The sequence below is a fragment of the Mus caroli genome, unplaced genomic scaffold, assembly GCF_978045245.1.
Source record: "Mus caroli unplaced genomic scaffold, Mus_caroli_1 scaffold_6, whole genome shotgun sequence".
NCBI classification, from domain to species: Eukaryota; Metazoa; Chordata; class Mammalia; order Rodentia; family Muridae; genus Mus; species Mus caroli.
This window is the reverse complement of record NW_028227261.1, coordinates 39574412-39592560: the sequence shown is the minus strand read 5'-3', so window position 1 is coordinate 39592560 and position 18149 is coordinate 39574412. Positions and strand designations below refer to the sequence as shown.

General features: G+C 46.8%; 1 protein-coding gene across 4 annotated transcripts in view; it reads right to left on the bottom strand.

Annotated features, from left to right (window-relative positions):
* Positions 1-18086, bottom strand: part of Armh1 (armadillo like helical domain containing 1) — a 42046-nt gene extending 23960 nt beyond the window's left edge. The window contains exons 1-5 of one of the 4 annotated variants that reach the window (XM_021160636.3): positions 17943-18086; positions 12468-12587; positions 9792-9939; positions 4419-4555; positions 1910-2137 (exon numbers count right to left, since the gene is read on the bottom strand). In XM_021160636.3, coding sequence (XP_021016295.1) covers positions 1910-2115 — 206 coding nt within the window. In that variant the 5' untranslated portion in view covers positions 2116-2137; positions 4419-4555; positions 9792-9939; positions 12468-12587; positions 17943-18086. The remainder of the gene's footprint in view (positions 1-1909; positions 2138-4418; positions 4556-9791; positions 9940-12467; positions 12588-17942) is intronic. The other 3 variants (XM_021160638.3, XM_021160637.3, XM_021160635.3) reach the window with 3 other exon arrangements.
* Positions 18087-18149: the final 63 nt, after the last annotated feature.

Genomic DNA, 18149 nt, shown 5'->3' with positions numbered 1-18149 from the left:
TCAAATCGTCTTCAGTCCTATTCTGCCTCCAGGACCAAACAGGCACTACAAGCTTGTCCCAAACAAGGGGTTTTAAAGATTTATTTGTTTATGTATTACATATATAGAGTGCTCTGTCTGTATGTGTACTGACACCCCAGAGGGGGGCATTGGATCCCAGTAGAGATGGTTGTGAACCACCACATGGTTGCTGGGAATTGAACTCTGGACCTCTGGAAGGAGCCAAGCCGCAGGTGCTCTTAACTGGAGTTGCTCCTCTTTTTGTGTTCTCTCCCTGTTTACCTAGTTCCTCTCAAACCAGAAATGTGAGAGTCCACCTGAGGCACGAGTAGAGAGCCAGCAGTTGGATGTCTCTTGGTAAAGAGCTCAGATTCCAGAAGGAAACTGGAGACTCTTCCGGCTGGAGTGATGTTGGCATCAGAAGAATGGATTTGATTATTCAGGGAGAAGCAGACTGAGTGAGCAAAGAAAAGGCAGGGGGATAGAGGCTCAAGGAATGCCAAGAATTAAGGGGAGGACTGCCAAAGAAGAGACAGACCAGCCAGAAGGAAAGAGGAAACAGGAGAGCCGGATCCCAGGAGTCCAGGGAACTGTGTGGAGGAGCGGGAAGGGCTGGCTAACAAATGTCATTAAGAGCACATGTAAAAGCAATGAGGAGGTGGCCACCTGCCATTGCAGTTAGAAAACCACTGGAACCCTGGGAAGACCTCACTGGTGGAGCTTGGTGAGCAGAGACTGCAGTGGGCAGAGGGGACAGAGGAAGGGCAGAAGGGAGTCTCGGTGACCTTTTCAGCAGGTTACACTGTGAAAGGGGAGGGAGGGTGAGCTCAGCACTGATGCTAGGATTTTCATTTTTAGAGTAAATGCCAGGTGTGGAGATGCATGTCTGTGATCCCAGCACATGGGAGGTGGAGGCAGAGGGGTCAGACATCTTTGGCAACATAGTCTTTGAGGCTGTCCTGGGCAACATAAGACCCTTTCTTGCCCCCAAACAAAATGGAGTAAGTGGGGCTGGAGAGATAGCTTGACTGTCAAGAGCACTGGCTGCTCTTCCAGAGGACCCAGGTTCGATTCTCAGCACCTACACAGTGGCTCACAACCATCCATGACTTCAGTTCCAGATGACCTGATGCCCTCTTCTGGCCTCTGAGAGTACCAGTTATAAGTGGTGCCAGACATACATGCAGCCAAGACACCACACACACACACACACACACACACACACACACACACACACTGAAAGATGATAAAAAGAAATTGAAGATAAGGAAAATGGAAAAGACTGACGACAAAGACCCCAAGGAAGAGTCAAGCGTAGAATACACACATTCAACTCCGACGTAGTCCTAGCTTCCAAGCCTCCTGAGACAGAGGGCAGAGTTAAGAATCACACACTTAAGAGTCATGTGGTGGTTTGAATATGCTTGGCCCAGGGAGAGGCACTATTAGGAGGTGGAGCCTTGTTGGAGTAGGTGTGGCCTTGTTGGAGGAAGTGTGTGTGTGTGTGTGTGTGTGTGTGTGTGAACTTTGAGAGCCTCCTCCTAGCTGCCTGAGGGGTCAGTCTTCTGTTTGCCTTCAGAAAAGATGTAGAACTCTCAGCTCCTCCAGCGCCATGCCTGCCTGGATGCTGCCATGCTCCGGCCTTCATGATAATGGGACTGAACCTCTGAACCTGTAAGCCAGCCCCAATTAAATGTCCTTTATAAGAGTTACCTTGGTCATGGTGTCTCTTCACAGCAAAGAAACTCTAACTAAAACAGGCAATCAACAGAGTTCTTGGCTTTGGAGATATTTTTATCACCATATTTTCAATTCTAAAATATTGGAATCAAGAGAAAAGCTTCCTCGATTATACTTCCCCATCCTTTTTGATGATGCCCCCGCTTCCCACCAACTTAGCAAAGGATACATGATTCTAAGCCAGGTGGTCACTCGTATGAGGAACAAACTGGCTCCCTGGGAAAACTCCAGCTCCAGCTCGGGGCCAGTCTTGCCTTCGTTGGTTTCGATGAATGTGGTGAGAATCTGATTTCGGAGGCCTTTGCCGGCGTTGTCCCACTCCTGCAGAAAACTAAGGAGCCGGCTGATGGCTGCCTGCTCCTTTACAGAGGTCATGGCCAGCCAATCCCGAGGGTGACTGCAAGGTACAGACAACGGGGGTACCATAATGTTTACAACCACGTGAACCCAAAACTTCATGGGCTGTGCTTTTTTATGGATCGACTTGTAGGTTAGGGGAGCCTTTGTGCAGATGCATGTGTAAAAGCCACGCTAGGGGCTGGAGGGTGTGGCTTCCTAGCAATGCTTTCGGGACCCTCAGGGTTTCAGCCCTAGCACAGTGCAAAACAGTGAGGGACTGAATGGTGGCTGGGTGACAGCTGGGGCTGTAGCTCACAGGTAGAGTACTCACCCCCATGTGCAAGATGTGGTGTCCATCCCTAACACTGGGGGCACTCTAAGATCTGAGCAGGGAGGCTTTAGCCAGGATGTAATGGATTGAAAGGAATTGTGTTGGTCCCAAACCTACAGTCCTAGTACTCCCAGACACTGAGGCAGAAGGAGGAGAATTTCAAAGTTAGCATCAGCTGAAGTGGAGATACTATGACAACATGCATCAGGCTGGCCTTGAACTTACAGGTCTGCCTGCCCTTTGTTTCCCAAGTACTAGGACTGTACCATGGTGTCTGCTTTTTTCCTTCCTTCTTTCCTCCCTTTCTCTCTCTCTCTCTCTCTCTCTCTCTCTCTGAGCCATAGTTCTGCTATGTAGCGCAGGCTGGCTGGCCTTGAACTCATAATAAGCCTCCTGCTTTAAGCCCATGAATGCTGGATTACGGAATTAAGTTAAACATGTTTTTTCCCCCTTTGTGTGGGTGTGTATGTGTCTGTTTGTGTGTTAGCGTGGATACGTTTGTAGACATATATGTGGAGGTCAGAGGTTGATGTTGGATATCTTCCTTAACTGCTTTTTGCCTTATTTATTTTTATTTTTTATTTTATTTTTTTTTAATTTTTTGAGATAGAGTCCCACCATATAGGTTTGGCTGTCCAGGAACTCCATTTGTAGACCAGGCTGGCCTTGAACTCACAAAGATCCTCCTGCCTCTGCCTTCTGAGTGCTGGGATTAAAGGTGTGTGCTTGGGCTGGCAAGATGGTTCAGTGGGTAAGACCACTGACTGTTCTTCCATAGGTCCTGAGTTCAAATCCCAGCAACCACATAGTAGCTTACAACCACCCCCAATGAGATCTGACGCCTTCTTCTGGTGCATCTGAAGGCAGCTACAGTGTACTTATGTGTAATAATAAATAAATCTTTGGGTTGGAGCAGTCAGGGACTGAGCGAGTGGAGTTGACCAGAGCAAGCAGAGGTCCTAAAAAGTTCAATTCCTAATAACCACACAAAGGCTCACAACCATTTGTACAGCTACAGTGTACTCACATACATAAAATAAATAAATCTTTAAAAACAAAATAAAATAAAGGTGTGTGCCCTACGTCTGGCCCTGCCACCTTAGTTTTTGAGATAAAGTCTTCCATGGGACCTGGAACTCACTAGTTTGGCTGGTCTGGCTGGCCGCCAAGTTCCAGGAATGCACCTGCCTCGACAACCACCCAGTGCTGGGTTTATAGTTGAGCACCATTGTGCCTGGGATGTCTGTGAAGTCCAGAAACAAGAAAACACAAGCTCTGGGGTGGCAGGGGGGCAGGTATTTGCTAAAAGCCTCGGACTGTTCTTCAAGCTGGATGGGAGACTGGGTGGGGTCTTTTGAGACCAGGGCTGATTAGTTTAGGCAAAGTTCTTCTTAACCTTGTAGCTGGGCGTTTATTCTAACTCTTTAAAACAACTCAAAGTAAAGTTAGTGGGAAGAACAACTCCCTGCTCCCGAGCTGGATTAATGGGCTGTGGTTTGTAGGAGCCTGTGTCCTTGGGAGAGTGTTTTCGGTGGGGGGGAAGGGAGGCTTAAAATAAACCTGTTTCCCAAAAATAGTTGTGATTGAAAGTGTTATTATCCATAACAAATGTTAGTGCTGATGGGATAAAGGCACATGCGATTCTTTTGTCTAACAGACAAGTGAAAGTCATATTTCACATTATCATGGGGTTTTCTGTGATTTACAGAATATTTGTGAAACATTACTTGCAGTGGCCATGATTGATACGGAGGGAAGAGCTTGTGTGTAAGAGAGATGTGTATTTCACAGAGACGGTTCAACATGAAATTTACAGTCCCATAAAGTGCTCCTGCATCTTCGCCAGAGATCTAGTTAAAAGGACTTTACAGTCTGAAACATCCTAAAATTGATTCTAAATTAACGTTTCCTCACATGTATTTGAGATATTGATGGGGCCCTGCTATCAGACTTTTATTAGGAAGTGATAATCTGAGACATGCTGAGACAGACGTACATACATACCAACCTCCACTACTCCCCAGAGGACACTGGGTCTGTGCTCCTGGGAAGGGCACCACGGAGCTTCAGGAAGACACCAAAGGTCCAATCAGCTTCTAGAACTGGGGGCCCGAGTGGGGGGGGACGGGACAAGTGTGGACCAACCTAAACACAAAAAATGACCAAACCTTTATGGGATGCCATCGATAATGGTGAACTCTATTGTAATCAGAGACATAAAAGTAACTGTCACAGGCTGTAGACACTTTCAACAGCCAAACGAGCATTAAGAAAATGAGGGCCAGGGCTGGAGAGATGGCTCAGCGGTTAAGAGCACTGACTGCCCTTCCAGAAGTCCGAAGTTCAATTCTCAGAAACCACATTGGGGGCTAACAACCACTGTAATGAGATCTGATGCCCTCTTCTGGTGTCTCTGAAGGCAGCTACAGTGTAGTCACATACATAAAAAATAAAAATAAATCTTGAAAGAAAGAAAGAAAGAGGGGCTGGTGAGATGGCTCAGTGGGTAAGAGCACCCGACTGCTCTTCCAAAGGTCCAGAGTTCAAATCCCAGCAACCACATGGTGGCTCACAACCATCCGCAACGAGATCTGGCGCCCTCTTCTGGAATGTCTGAAGACAGCTACAGTGTACTTACATATAATAAATAAATAAATCTTTAAAAAAAAAAAAAAAAAAAAAAGAAAGAAAGAAAGAAAGAAAGAAAGAAAGAAAGAAAATGAGGGCCAGCTGGGCAGTGTTGGCTCATGCCTTTAGCCCCAGCACTAGGGAGGCAGACAGATCTCTATGAATTTGAGGTCAGCCTGGTCCATGTAGTGAGCTTCAGGACAGCCAGGGCAATATAGAGAAGCCCTGTCTTAAAAAACAAAGAAGCGGGGCCTAGCAAATACAGAAGTGGATAATCACAGTCAGCTATTGGATGGATCACACGGCCCCCAATGGAGGAGCTAGAGAAATTACCCAAGGAGCTAAAGGGAACTGCAACCCTATAGGTGGAACAACAATATGAACTAACCAGTACCCCGGAGCTCTTGTCTCTAGCTGCATATGTATCAAAAGATGGCCTAGTCGGCCATCACTGCAAAGAGAGGCCCATTGGACTTGCAAACTTTATATGCCCCAGTACAGGGGAACCCCAGGGCCAAAAAGGGGGAGTGGGTGGGTAGAGGATTGGGAGGGTGGGTATGGGGGACTTTTGGGATAGCATTGAAAATGTAAACGAGGAAAATACCTAATAAAAAAAATAAATTATTAAAAAAAAGCAGTTGACCGAATTTTATTTCATTCATTATGCAACATTATTTTGCATATGTGATCAAATTTTTATAATATTTACACTGCAACCTATTAACACATTTGGATCCATGTTAGAGTGCATAGAACACGGTGATGCTCTATACACCGGGGAAATCGTGAGTGGGAAGGAAGCCGAGTATGGAGCCGCTGAAAGTGAGGACGGTGTTAATAGTTAGCATGAGACGTGGCAGAAAGCAAGGGTGAAGTCCATGTCTGTGGATGGAAGTCACCGAATGTGGTATTACCTCCTGGAAGACTGTGGCGCAAACAAGAAAATAACGGCTTCACCCAAGAGCGAGGCGTCGCACGGTCGCTGAGTGGTTTGATGGCAACACACAGGGTCACTGAGTGTTTTGATCATGTGTGCTGTGGGATCTCAAACTACTGAAGATTCATAAATAAAATTTTGAGAGAAAAAGAAAAAAAAAACAACAAAGAAGCAATAAAACAAAAGAAAAAAGAAACAAGGACCAGCAGCTGTTTTAGATGTTTCTCCAGATGAACTCTTCCTAGGCTCAGGGTTCAAGTGTGCTATTAGAGAAACTCCCAACAGAAGGCTCTGTGGGATGGTCCCTCAAAGTCCCTGGAGCTCTCCGTTCCCTTGTGCTCTTCTGTCTGTCTTTTCTCTCTGCTTTTTCTTCCTGTGAGACAGGCCAGCCTAGGCTGGCTTCAAACATGATCTTCTTCTCAGCTTTGAGTACTGGGTACACCGGCTTGTGCCCACCACGCCGAGCTTTAACTCTTAAATGTGCCAGGAAAGCACGAGGTTTGGCATCATCCTGGGCTCAGGGCCATGAAATCAAAGTCCCTGCCAAGCCCGGAGCCTCTTTCTTGCCTCCGGCCACAGGCGGTCATTTTCAGCTCCTCTGGTAGTTACTTCCACATTTCCAAATAACAAATGCACATACAACTCGTTATGGGCTGGACTGTGTTTCCTTCAATTTCATATGTTGAAAGCCCAAATCCCCAGTACCTTAGAATATGACTACACTTTGAGGTAGGGTCTGTATGTATTTATTTTATGTATATGAGTACACTGTTGCTGTCCTCAGACACACCAGAAGATCCCATCACAGATGGTTGTGAGTCACCATGTGGTTGTTGGAAATTGAACTCAGGACCTCTGGAAGAGCAGTCAGTGCTCTTAACCTCTGAGCCCTCTCACACAGTGCAGGGTCTGTGTGTATATATATATGTGCGTGCATGCTAATATGCAACATGTCTGCAGGTGAGGTTAACCTCAAATGTCATTCCTTGTTTTTTGAGACAGGGTCTCTCACTCCTCTGGGTCTCACCAATGAGGCTTGGCTTGCTGGTTGATTGGCATCAGGGGTCCATTTGTCTCTGCTGGATTCCAAGAATGGCAGCATGTCTCAGATTATCACCTCCTAATAAAAGTCTGATAGCAGGGCTCTGTCAGTATCTCATTCTTGGCAGCAAGCCTAAAATGGCTTGCTCCTCCTCCTCCTCCTCTTTCAATGTGGGCACTAGGGATTGAACTTATGTCTTTATGCTTGCCAGGAAACCCTTAACCAATTATCTTTTTTAAAAAAATTATTTATTTTATTTATATGAGTACACTGTAGCTGACTTCAGAAACACCAGATCCCTTTACAGATGTAAAGGGATGTGAGCTGGGATTTGAACTCAGGACCTCTGGAAGAGCAGTCAGTGCTCTTAACCACTGAGCCATCTCTCCAGCCCCTTTACCAACTTTTAGGCCCTGACAGGGTCTTTAAAACAGCACCTAGGATTAAGTGGGGTCATTGAGGTGCAACCTTGTTTAATACAAAGGTATGTTTATAAGTGGTCAGGGCTGGGTGTGGTGATGCACATCTTTGATCACTTGAGGGGCAGCGGCAGGCAAATGTCCGTGAGTTCAAGGATAGCCTAGCTTCAGCATGGTGAAAGGACTATGGGACACTGAAATGGTTGGTGGAAGCATGAGGGACATCAGAGTCTAGCACTGGGTCCCTGAGGCCACAGCCATGAGAGTTGTGATTTGACAGCTGCTGATAGGCTGGAGACCTTTAAGTGGCTCCTGGGCAGGGCCAGTGCAGAGGAACCTCCAGACCCTCTTGCAAGTTATTCTCTGCATATTTCACATATTCTCTGCATATTCCACATATGCACCGTGGCATATGCACACTACACTCCCCAATGATAATAGTGTATGTTTTAAAATTAAAAAGTATTAGAAGATATTAGGATATGGAAAGTCACAATGAAGAGACAGGGAAAGGCGACATTTATAATGGAAGCAGAGAGGCCCAGCAGCCAGCTGCCCTGCAAGACTCTGCTATGAGCTTTAGACCTGCAAACCTGGGAGGAAATACATTTCTGCTTTTAAAGATGTGGGGGTCTGCTGTGAGTATGCAGTGCCCACCAAGGCCAGAAGAGGGCACTGGACAACCCTGGGACTGGAGTTACACACGGTTGAGCCAATGTGGGTGCTAGGAATGAAATCTGGGTTCTCTGCAAGAGCAGCCAGTGCTCGGAACCTCTGAGGCATGAACAGCTCCAGCCCCACTCCTGTTTAAGCCACCCAGTTTGTGGTTCTTTGTCATGGTGGCCTTGGCAAACTGATAAGACTACTATTACTTGATTTATCAATTTTGGACAAAATTTATTATTTATTATTTTGGCAGCTGAGGAATTAGTTCTCTTGAAGCATTCCTGCCCCCCCCTTTCCGCCTCCTTATCCTCGCAATATAATTTCCCCACAATTTACAGTTAAATCAATAGTGTTTACATTATTGACCAAGTAAATAAACTCTTTGGCCAAGCAATAAAATACTATTACATTTTCTTTCCTTACGGCTTGGTTTTTACCTAGAGTCAATCACAGCCATTTCTTCTCAATCATTTAGTTCTAATTATCTGCAGTGATTTACCCCGCCAATGTTCCATATGTAGCAGTAGGTTTTGTTGTTTTGTTTGTTTGTTTGTTTGTTTGTTTTTTCTAAATGTTTAACCCACATCTAACTAGCCCCTTCTTCTCCCTGGAGAGCGGTTTCCATGGACCTCTTCCTCCTTCCCTCAGGGCTGTAGCAAATGCTGCCTTGGAGGGGGGGTCCCTTCCGCTGTTCTTCACCACTGCAGAAACGCCTCTCGTTTCACTGAGGCTTGTTCTGCAGTGGGTCACTAGGTGTGTCCTGGGAACCGCTTCCAACCGATCAAGTCTCCCCTTTGTTTCTGCTGGTAACTCTCACGTCTTTCTGATTCCTTCCTGTGTGGAGGAGTGTCTCCTCTGCTGCTGACTTCACAACCTTTCCTGGAACTTTGCTGGGGATGTAGCTCCACACTGAAGCACAGCTGAGCAGACACGAGTCCTGTGTGAGCAACTACCACTGGGGAGATCTTGTTCTCGCTGGGCACAGGTTTGCGGATGGCACAGAGCCTTTTAGTCTACTGTGGTTTTAAAAAAATGTACAACTATGTTCATTTATTTGTTCTTGTGACATGTGTGCATACCCTAGTGTATGTGCGGAGGTCAGAGGACAGCTTGTAGGAAGAACTTCTCTTCCCTTCTATTCTGTGGGTCCCAGAATGGAACTTAATCCATCAGGGTTGGTGAGGAGCCTTACTCACTGGGCCACCCTTCTTGCCTCAAACCCCGCCCCGCCCCGCCCCACTGCCTTGTTTTAAAGATTGATTTATTTTTATTATGTATGTATGGGTGTTCATCTGCATATACATATGTGCATTACACATGTGCCCGGTGGCTCCTGTGATCCAGAAGAGGGCATCAGATTCTCTGGAACTAGAGTTACAGGTAGTCATTGGCCACAGTGTGGGGGTTGAGAACTGAAGTAGAGGCATCTGCAAGAGCAGGCAGTGCTCTTGACCTCTGAGCATCTCTTCAGCTCTAAATAGAGCCTTAAACTCCTACAGTTCAAACAGTGCGCTCTGATAGGGCAGGCACAGGATGCTTGCTTTGGTTAGGGCGATGGCTGTTATGAAAGATCTATGACTAGCCAGGGAGACACAGGGAAAGTGTGTTCTAGGAAGAGAAGACATGTAGCTGGCTCAGAAGAGAGTGCACAGAGGCATAAAGAATGTCAAGTCGTAGGTAGTACAGTACCGTGGTTAGAGCTGTGGATTCTGGACAGCTGTGTGTTTTTTCTACGTCCCAGCAGTGTGGTCTTAGGCTGGTTAGTTAACTTCTCTGGGCTTCAGTCCTATTATCCACTATGATGTGATAATAGTATCTCATAAGACTCGCATACATTCTGCAACATATAAAATGGAATCCTCAGATGGAGCAGGGCCTTGGTCTTGGCCTATAGCTCATTTGGTAGAGTGCATGCATTTATGCAGGAAGCCATGGGCTCTGATCCCCATTACCTTATAAAACTGGGTGTGGTAGAACACATCTACAGTCCCAGGCAGCGGCAGGAGGACATATCCTCTTCTGTCCTCTCTCTCCTCTCCTCTCTCCCCTCTCTCCTCCCCTCTCCCCCTCCCCTCCCCTCTCCTCTCCTCTCCCCTCCTGTCTCCCTTCCCTCCTTTCTTTTTTCTTTTCTTCCTCCCTTCTTTCCTTCCTTCCTCTTTCCCCCTCCCTCCCTCCCTCCCTCCCTCCCTCCCTCCCTCCCTCCCTCCCTCTGTCCTTCCTTCCCTCCCTTCCTTCCTCCTGTCCTTCCTTTCAAACAGGGTTCCTCTGTGTAACCCTGGCTGTCCTGGAACTCACTACATCGACCAGGCTGGCCTTGAATTCACAGAGATCCCCTTGCCTCTGCCTCTTGAGTGCTCAACTAAAGCTGGTGCCACCATGCATGGCCTTGACTTTGTTTTGGAAATCCCTTGATAGGGGAGTTGGCTTTGATTTCTAGGACCTATATGGTGTCTCACAGGCTTCCTGTTCCAGGGGATCTGACAATCTCTTCTGGTCTCCACAGGCAACAGGCAGACACCGTGCACAGATAGACACATGGGCAAACTAGGCAAGGCAAGAGGTGGGGGCAGCTCAGGAGCCATTCCTGTAATCTGGCAAAAGATGCTCGGGGTACCAGGGGGAAGATGGAAGCAGAAACACCTCTCAGGAAGAAACAGTAGGGCCCAGTGACTGATGGCTGTGGAGCATCCTCTCCACAAGAGGATCTCTTTCATCAAGAGAGGGAGGAACCATGCAGGCCCACTGGGAATGAAGGGCCCCAAACGTCCCCAACCCACTCCTGCATTTTCCTTTGCAGTGCTGGGGATAGAACCTAGGGCCACTTACATGGCAGGCAAACACTACCACTGAGATACATACACTCCATGTAGCTCTGGCTGGCCTCAAACCATGATGCAGCCAAGGATGACCCTGAACATGCTTACACACACCATACGCACATAAGCAGTCATAATAAAAATAAATTTCAGAAAAGATCCCTAGCTGGCGGGCTGGAGAGATAACTCAGCAGTTAAAGAGCATTGGCTGCTCTTCCAAAGGAGCCAGGTTCAATTCCCAGCACCCACATGGCAGCTCACAGCTATCTGTAACTCCATTCCAGAGGATCTGGCACCTCACACAGACATGCACAAAACATTAATGCACATCAAAATAGGAATAAATCTTTTTTGTTTTGTTTTGTTTTGTTTTTTTGTTTTTCGAGACAGGGTTTCTCTGTATAGTCCTGGTTGTCCTGGAACTCACTTTGTAGACCAGGCTGGCCTCGAACTCAAAAATCCGCCTGCCTCTGCCTCCCGAGTGCTGGAATTAAAGGTGTACTCCACGACGCCTGGCAGAATAAATCTTTTTTTAAAAGGCTCCCTGACTAATCCACTAATCCACTCCAGCCACTTTCATTCACCAGACCTCTAGTTTTCAATCTCCCAGGCCCTTCCAGGGGGCTTCCAGCACTGCCCTGACAGAACTGGCCAGCTTCTTTTTTGACCTTCGACAAAAGCCCAGAGCCATTTCAGGGCTCTTGCTTCTGTGGCCCTTCTTCTGACGTCCCTCTATTTTCCTTGTGCTGTCAAAACAAAGCCCCTCACTGGAGGCTGAGCTCAAGGGCAGGGTTGGTTTCTACTATCCCTGTGCCCTGGGGCGGGTGACGTAAAATAGAAGTTTAATAAATGCCTGCCACTGGTGAGAACCAGCCAGCTCTTGTTTTGATGTTTATATCCGAGTATCCATGATATGTAGGTACATAAAACCACCGCCTTCTCTAAGCTGCCACGTGCTCCATCCAAGGAGGCCGGCGTGAGTTCTATGAGGCATTTTATAGCCATGACAGGGACAGCGATGTCAGCAGGGGTGTCATCTTTGGAAACTAAGGACAGGGGTTTGGTGCCATGAACGGTCAGTTAAATTGTAATTGGAGAGAGCTGTTCTTCTGAAAAACCCTAATGTTCCTTAGTTGAAGCCAAATGGCATCCAAGAAGGGGAGAAAAATTTTTTGAAATGTCAAAGAAATGATTTCCAATTTAGTGCTCACAAGCAGAGGCTCTAATGATCAGCAAAAAACGAGGAGCAAACAAATTAGCACTAATGGAGAATGGCTTTTGGAAAAGGGGATTTAATTTATAGTCAGCCAGTCATGGCATGCAGCGGGCAGTAAAGTCAGTTTCACCCGCTTGATCAGAACTGGAGCTCGCATGGAATGCCAGAGAAAAAATGTCCGCACCATCATGCTCACTGGCATCTCTCTGGAAGTGGCAGCCAATTACAATTGCCGATATTTTACCTTGGAGAGAAAACGGCGTGAAAATCATAGTACATGAAATTAAAATCCAGATTAGAAGCCTTCGTCCAAATTGTCTGTGGCCTTCTCACCTTGGCAAAGCCCTCTGCGAGAATGGCCAGCCTACTCTGTCTTCTGCCCAGAACGGACCCTTGGATCACCTCTTCATCGTCAGAGTTGATTAATAAGTGGAGTCTTAGTTGCAAATCACTCTACAGTGGCGGAAAGAAAGGTCCTTCAAGTAAGTGAACCAAAATCACGAAATTTGAAAACTCCAGCCCACGCTAAGCGAGAGCCCCTTAGCAATACTCAAAAGGAATTATCAACAATTAAGAGAAGCCAGGCATGGAAACCCAGCCGGGGAGACTGAGGCAGGGGAACAACCATAACTTCAAGGCTACTCTGGGCTAGGTAGCAAGTACCAGGACACCCAACAAGGATAAATGTTGCAAGATCCTGTCCCAAGAAAAACCAAACTAAGCCAAACGAATAAATAAAAACCAAACACACAAAAGAACTCAATATGTCTTGTTATTAGATAAGATTTCCCAGACAGTCCCCCGGCCCTTGCCAATTCCTTTCCCAAAATTCTGAATAAAATACATCCATAAAAGCAAGAAAGCTCCAAGCCGTGGGTTATCTGCCTGCCTCACACCCCCAAGTCCCCTTACAGATAAGGTCATCTGCTCCTGTTCCTGGGGGCTTCACAGAGCAGAATCAAACAAGGCCTTCTCCTCCGAGACTTGATTCCTCACTCTCAGGAACTACGATGTGGTGACCCACACCCTTAATCCCAGCCCTCAGGAGGCAGAAGCAGAGGCAGGTAGATCTCTGTGAATTTGAGGCCAGCCTGGGTTACAACGTGTGTTGCAGGACAGTCAGGGCTACATAGAGAAAACCTGTCTCAAAACAAAACAAAAAACAAACAAAGCAAAAAAAAAAAAAAAAATAGTGCCACTCTCTGGTGACCAAACATTCAAATCTATGAGCCTCTAGGGGCCATTCTTACTCAAGCCACCACATTCCACTCCCTGGCCCCATAGGCTTGTAGCCATATCATAACGCAAAAATGCAATCAGTCCAACTTCCCATAGTCTATCACAGTCTCAACACTGTTTAAAAGTCCAAAGTTCAAAGTCTCTTCTGATACTCAAGGCAAGCTCTTAACTATAACTCCTATAAAATCAAAATCAAAAGGCAGATCACATACTTCCAACATACAATGGCACAGGATATGCATTAACATCCTAAAAGGGAGGGAAGGAAATACAGTGAGGAATACTGGACCAAAGCAAGATGGAACCTCAGCTGGAGAAACTCCAAACTCTGCATCTCCACGTCTGATGGTTACACACTCTTCAGATCTCCAACCTCTTCCAGCTTTGCTGACAGCAACATACTTCTCTCTCTTGAGCTGGTTCTACGCTGTTGGCAGTTCTCCTTGGTGGGTATCCGATGACTTTGGCACCTCCAACATCTTGGGTCTCCCAAAAAAATCCAGGCTTTGCTTGTCATAGCTTCATGTGATGGTCTCTCTGGGTCTCCACGCAGGACTACCCCGATACACACCTGACTTTCTTTACCCACAGAGAGAGACTCCACAAGCCCTTTCTTGTATCCTGGATTTTAAAGTCGAAATCACATTCCTGAAGCCGCCAAGTTCTGCTGCTGTCTAGGGCTAGAACACTCGTGTAGGGATAGTTTTTTTGCGTCCTACTTTTAATAAACATTCACCCTCTCCCTTGCCCACCACCCAGCAGAGGTAGTGGAATAGAAAAGTTGTTAGGATATGGGAGAAGTGGACCCGTTTAGAAATGATTCTTTGGAGCAAATACCATCTGCGTAGTCAGGAGATCATAAGTTCAGTTCACAGTGGCAGCTTGATACACTTGCAAACACTTCATGGATAAACCAGCAGTCCAGTTCGGTAGTGTCAGGATAGCAGCGTCGATGGAGTGACCTAGCAGGAACAGCCAGGCCTGAGCTGAATCAGCATGAGGCAGCAGGAGGGATTAGGGCCATCAGGGACACCAGGAGTTCTTGGCTGTGCCTCTCTCAATGAATTGAAGATCAGCGAGGAGACGAGACCAAGAAGCGTTCCAGAACTAGCTCCACAAGCAGGCCCCTCTCAGTCTCCTGAGTCCTATTTATACTCCCTCCGAACATCATGCATCCTCAGCCTGATGTCTCGCCTCAGCATGTGAGTCTGTCTTAGCAAAACTCCACGGGAGTCTGTGTCAGCTGACATCACTCTGCCAATCAGCCTAAGTCCATGGACGCAAGAAGCAGCCAGCACACCACCACAAGTTTCTTGGTGCATTTCTCTCTATGGAGCCTCGACAAATGGAGTTCAACTACGCAATGTAAGGAGCGATACATGAGTGTTGTTGGCGAAGAATCCTTCATCATTCGTCCTCTCTCGTGCTTTAGCAGGACGTCCTTTCACCCATGTCTGCTTTAGTGAAACACTCGTTCAGGTGTCTGCCCCAGCAAACCACACAACGGACTCTCCAAAGAGCCTTAGGTTTCCGCTTCACACGGGCCCCTCGTCCGTCCATCAGCGTTCATCAGCTTTCTGGTTTTGATGGTTTCCTTCACTGCTCAACCTCCCCTGAGATTCTTTGTCACGAGTTGGAAGCTTTGCTGGGTGAAGTCTTTCCTGAAGTCACCACTCCCTTTAGTCTGATAAGCATCCAGTTTTTCTTTAATTTTTAAAAATCTCCTTGAGCATTGGACTTAGCTCCATTACACTGCCTGGTGCTCCTTTCCTCCTCCAGTTGGACATTTTGTATTTTTCTTTTCCTTTTTTAAAAATTTCTAATTTATTTCAAAGATTAGTTGATTATATGTAAGTACACTGTAGAAGTCTTTAACACTTTTTCTTCTCGCTCCAGTCCCAATTGCTCTATGTAGCTGTCTTCAGACACCCCAGAAGATGGTTGTGAGCCACCATGCCGTTGCTGGGATTTGAACTCATGACCTCTGGAAGAGCTGTCAGTGCTCTTAACCCGCTGAGCCATCTCTCCAGCCCTATTCTGTATTTTTCTTGCTCAGTTTGCTCCCTTTCATTATAGATCTGTATGTGACACACTCTTTACGAGGCTGCCTTGAAATCTCCTCAGCCAATGCCATTAATCCAAAACTCTTCAGTTTAGCCTTAGGCAATCTGGGCGGGGGGATACAAGGGCAGAAAGCAGCTACATTCTCTGCTGAAACATCACATGAATGGTCTCTAGGCCACACATAATGTTCTTCTCCTCTGAAACCTCTTGAATTTGGCCAGCACGATCTTCATTGCTCTCAGCACCAGCCTTCCAAACTCCTACTAGTGTGCTCCATTAAGGCTAGCTTAAAATATTCAACTGTTTTCCTAATCCAAAGTCCCAAAGTTCACACTGCACCCATAAGCAGCACAGTCAGGTCTCACCCAGCAAGACTCTGCCTCTTGGTACCAATTTCTGTCTTAGTCAATGTTCTATTGCTGTGAGGAGACACCATAACCATGGCAACTTTTATAAAGGAAATAATTTAATTGGGGCTGGCTTGCACTTTCAGAGGTCTAGTTCATTATCAGCATGGTGGGAACACGGGGGTAGACAGTGAGGCATGGTGCTGGGGAGGAGCTGAGAGTTTGACATCCAGACCCCACCACACTGGATATCTCCTTTATCTCTCGCCACCTTTTTAGTCTTTTTAAAAATATTATTTATGGTTATGGGGCTGGAGAAAGGGTTCAGCAGTTAAGAGCACTGACTGCTCTTCCAGAGGTCCTGAGTTCAACTCCCAGCAACCACATGGTGGCTCACAACCATCTGTAATGGGATCTGGTGCCATCTTCTGTTGCGTCTGAAGAGAGTGACAGCGTACTCACATACATGAAATAAACAAATCTGTATAAAAGCATCACTGTTGTTACTGTGTGGATGATGTATTTGGGAGAGAGGGTATGTGTATGGCACAGGACAAGCGCCGAGGGTCAAAGGTTAATGGTGTGGAGTTGGCTTTGTCCTCCCTCCTTTATGTGACTTTACGGAGGGAGTGCAGGTCACCAGGCTTGCTCAGCAAGCACCTTTAGTTACTGAGCCATCTCACCATCACTTGTCATATTTTTTTTTTTTTTGAGGGATTTTCCACTGAATCCGGACCTTGCTGATTTGGCCAAAGTGACTGACCAGCAAGTCTCTGGGATCTACCTGACTCTGCCTCCTCAGTTCTGGGAAAGCTGTGTGGCACCCCTGCAGCTTTTTTTTTTTTTTTAAGATTTATTTATGTATTATATATAAGTGCACTGTAGCTGTCTTCAGACTCCCCAGAAGAGGGCGTCAGATCTCATTACAGATGGTTGTGAGCCACTATGTGGTTTCGGGGATTTGAATTCAGGACCTTAGAAAGAGCAGTCAGTGCTTTTACCACTGAGCCATCTCTCCAGTCCCCCCACCCCCCAAGCCTTTATGTGGGTCCAGGGGGTCTAAGTTGGTTCCTCACACTAGCTTGGGAAACACTTTACTGGCTCAGCCATCTCCCCAGTTACTCCTCAAGAGTTTAAAGTGAGAGTCCCCTCGGCTGGGGGTCATATGCTTTCACTTACCCATTTCCCCTGTGATTTTATCTTTTATCTCTTTGCTGGATCTCTCTCATCTGAACAAAAGCCTGTACCTCCTAGCGGTTGCCAGCGAATGACAAAATGACTCGCCTTGCAAGTGTTCCATCCCCCCCCCCTTCTTTTAAGACGAGTCTCATGTAGCATAGGCTAGCCTGGAACTTGTTATGTAGCTGAGGATGGCTTGAAGCATTTAGACTCCTGGCTGGGATTCCAGGGACATACCACCATGCTGTCACCTCCCACTCACTCTCAAGCCACTGACTCTTTTGTTCACTGGAATGGCACTTGCAAAGGTTGCTAACAACTTCTTTTTTTGTAAATCCAGTGCCATCTTTCAGGTTTTATTTACCTTATTAATCATCAGCCCTCAATACTTTCCTCCTGGGTTCTGTCTCCTACACACCACACCCACTCATTCCCATCACCCAAATAGCTTCTTTTTCTGTTTATGTATGTATGTATGTATGTATGTATGTATGTGTTTATTTATTTATTTATTTATTTTGGACAGGGTTTCTCTGTGTAGCCCTGGTTGTCCTGGAGGTAGATCAGGATGGTCTCGAACTCACAGAGTTCAACTCCTCACAGCTGGAATTAAATGAATGCACCACTATGCCCAGCTCAGAAAATATTTACTAAATGTAAGAAAGCTGTACTCCTGTACTCGTCTAAACTACTTGGACTCACACATGAAAGGCCGTGTCTTAAATCATTACCCGAAGACCCCTTCCCAGTCAGGCAACCAGTCTCAACCCACAGGTTTAGAAGGACCCGGTTGGCACGAGCCGCCTAACACTATTTTGTTCGTTTTTTCTGCCTCCAGCCTGGGAACTGCGGCTGGCGATGGAGGTAGATGTAGTTAGAGGTACAAGTTCAAGTTTTCTACCAAGTACCAGAAGACGAGGTTCTGAGATGCCCTCTGCAGACCCGTAATACTTCATTCAACTCTCCCACCGACTCTTACCTTCACAGGAGGGTGCGGTAGCTCCGAGAGCGCTGCCCCACTGACCAATACTTGATCCAAGATCAAGAGAGTCAGCCAATTGCTGGGGCCCAAAGACAGTAGGGGCGGGGCGCGGTTGCTAGGGCCGGGCTAGTGGGTGCGCCCGAGGCGCGAAGCGACTCCCTGGTTGCTAGGCAGGGAGGTCACAGAGTGCGGCTCGGGGATTGG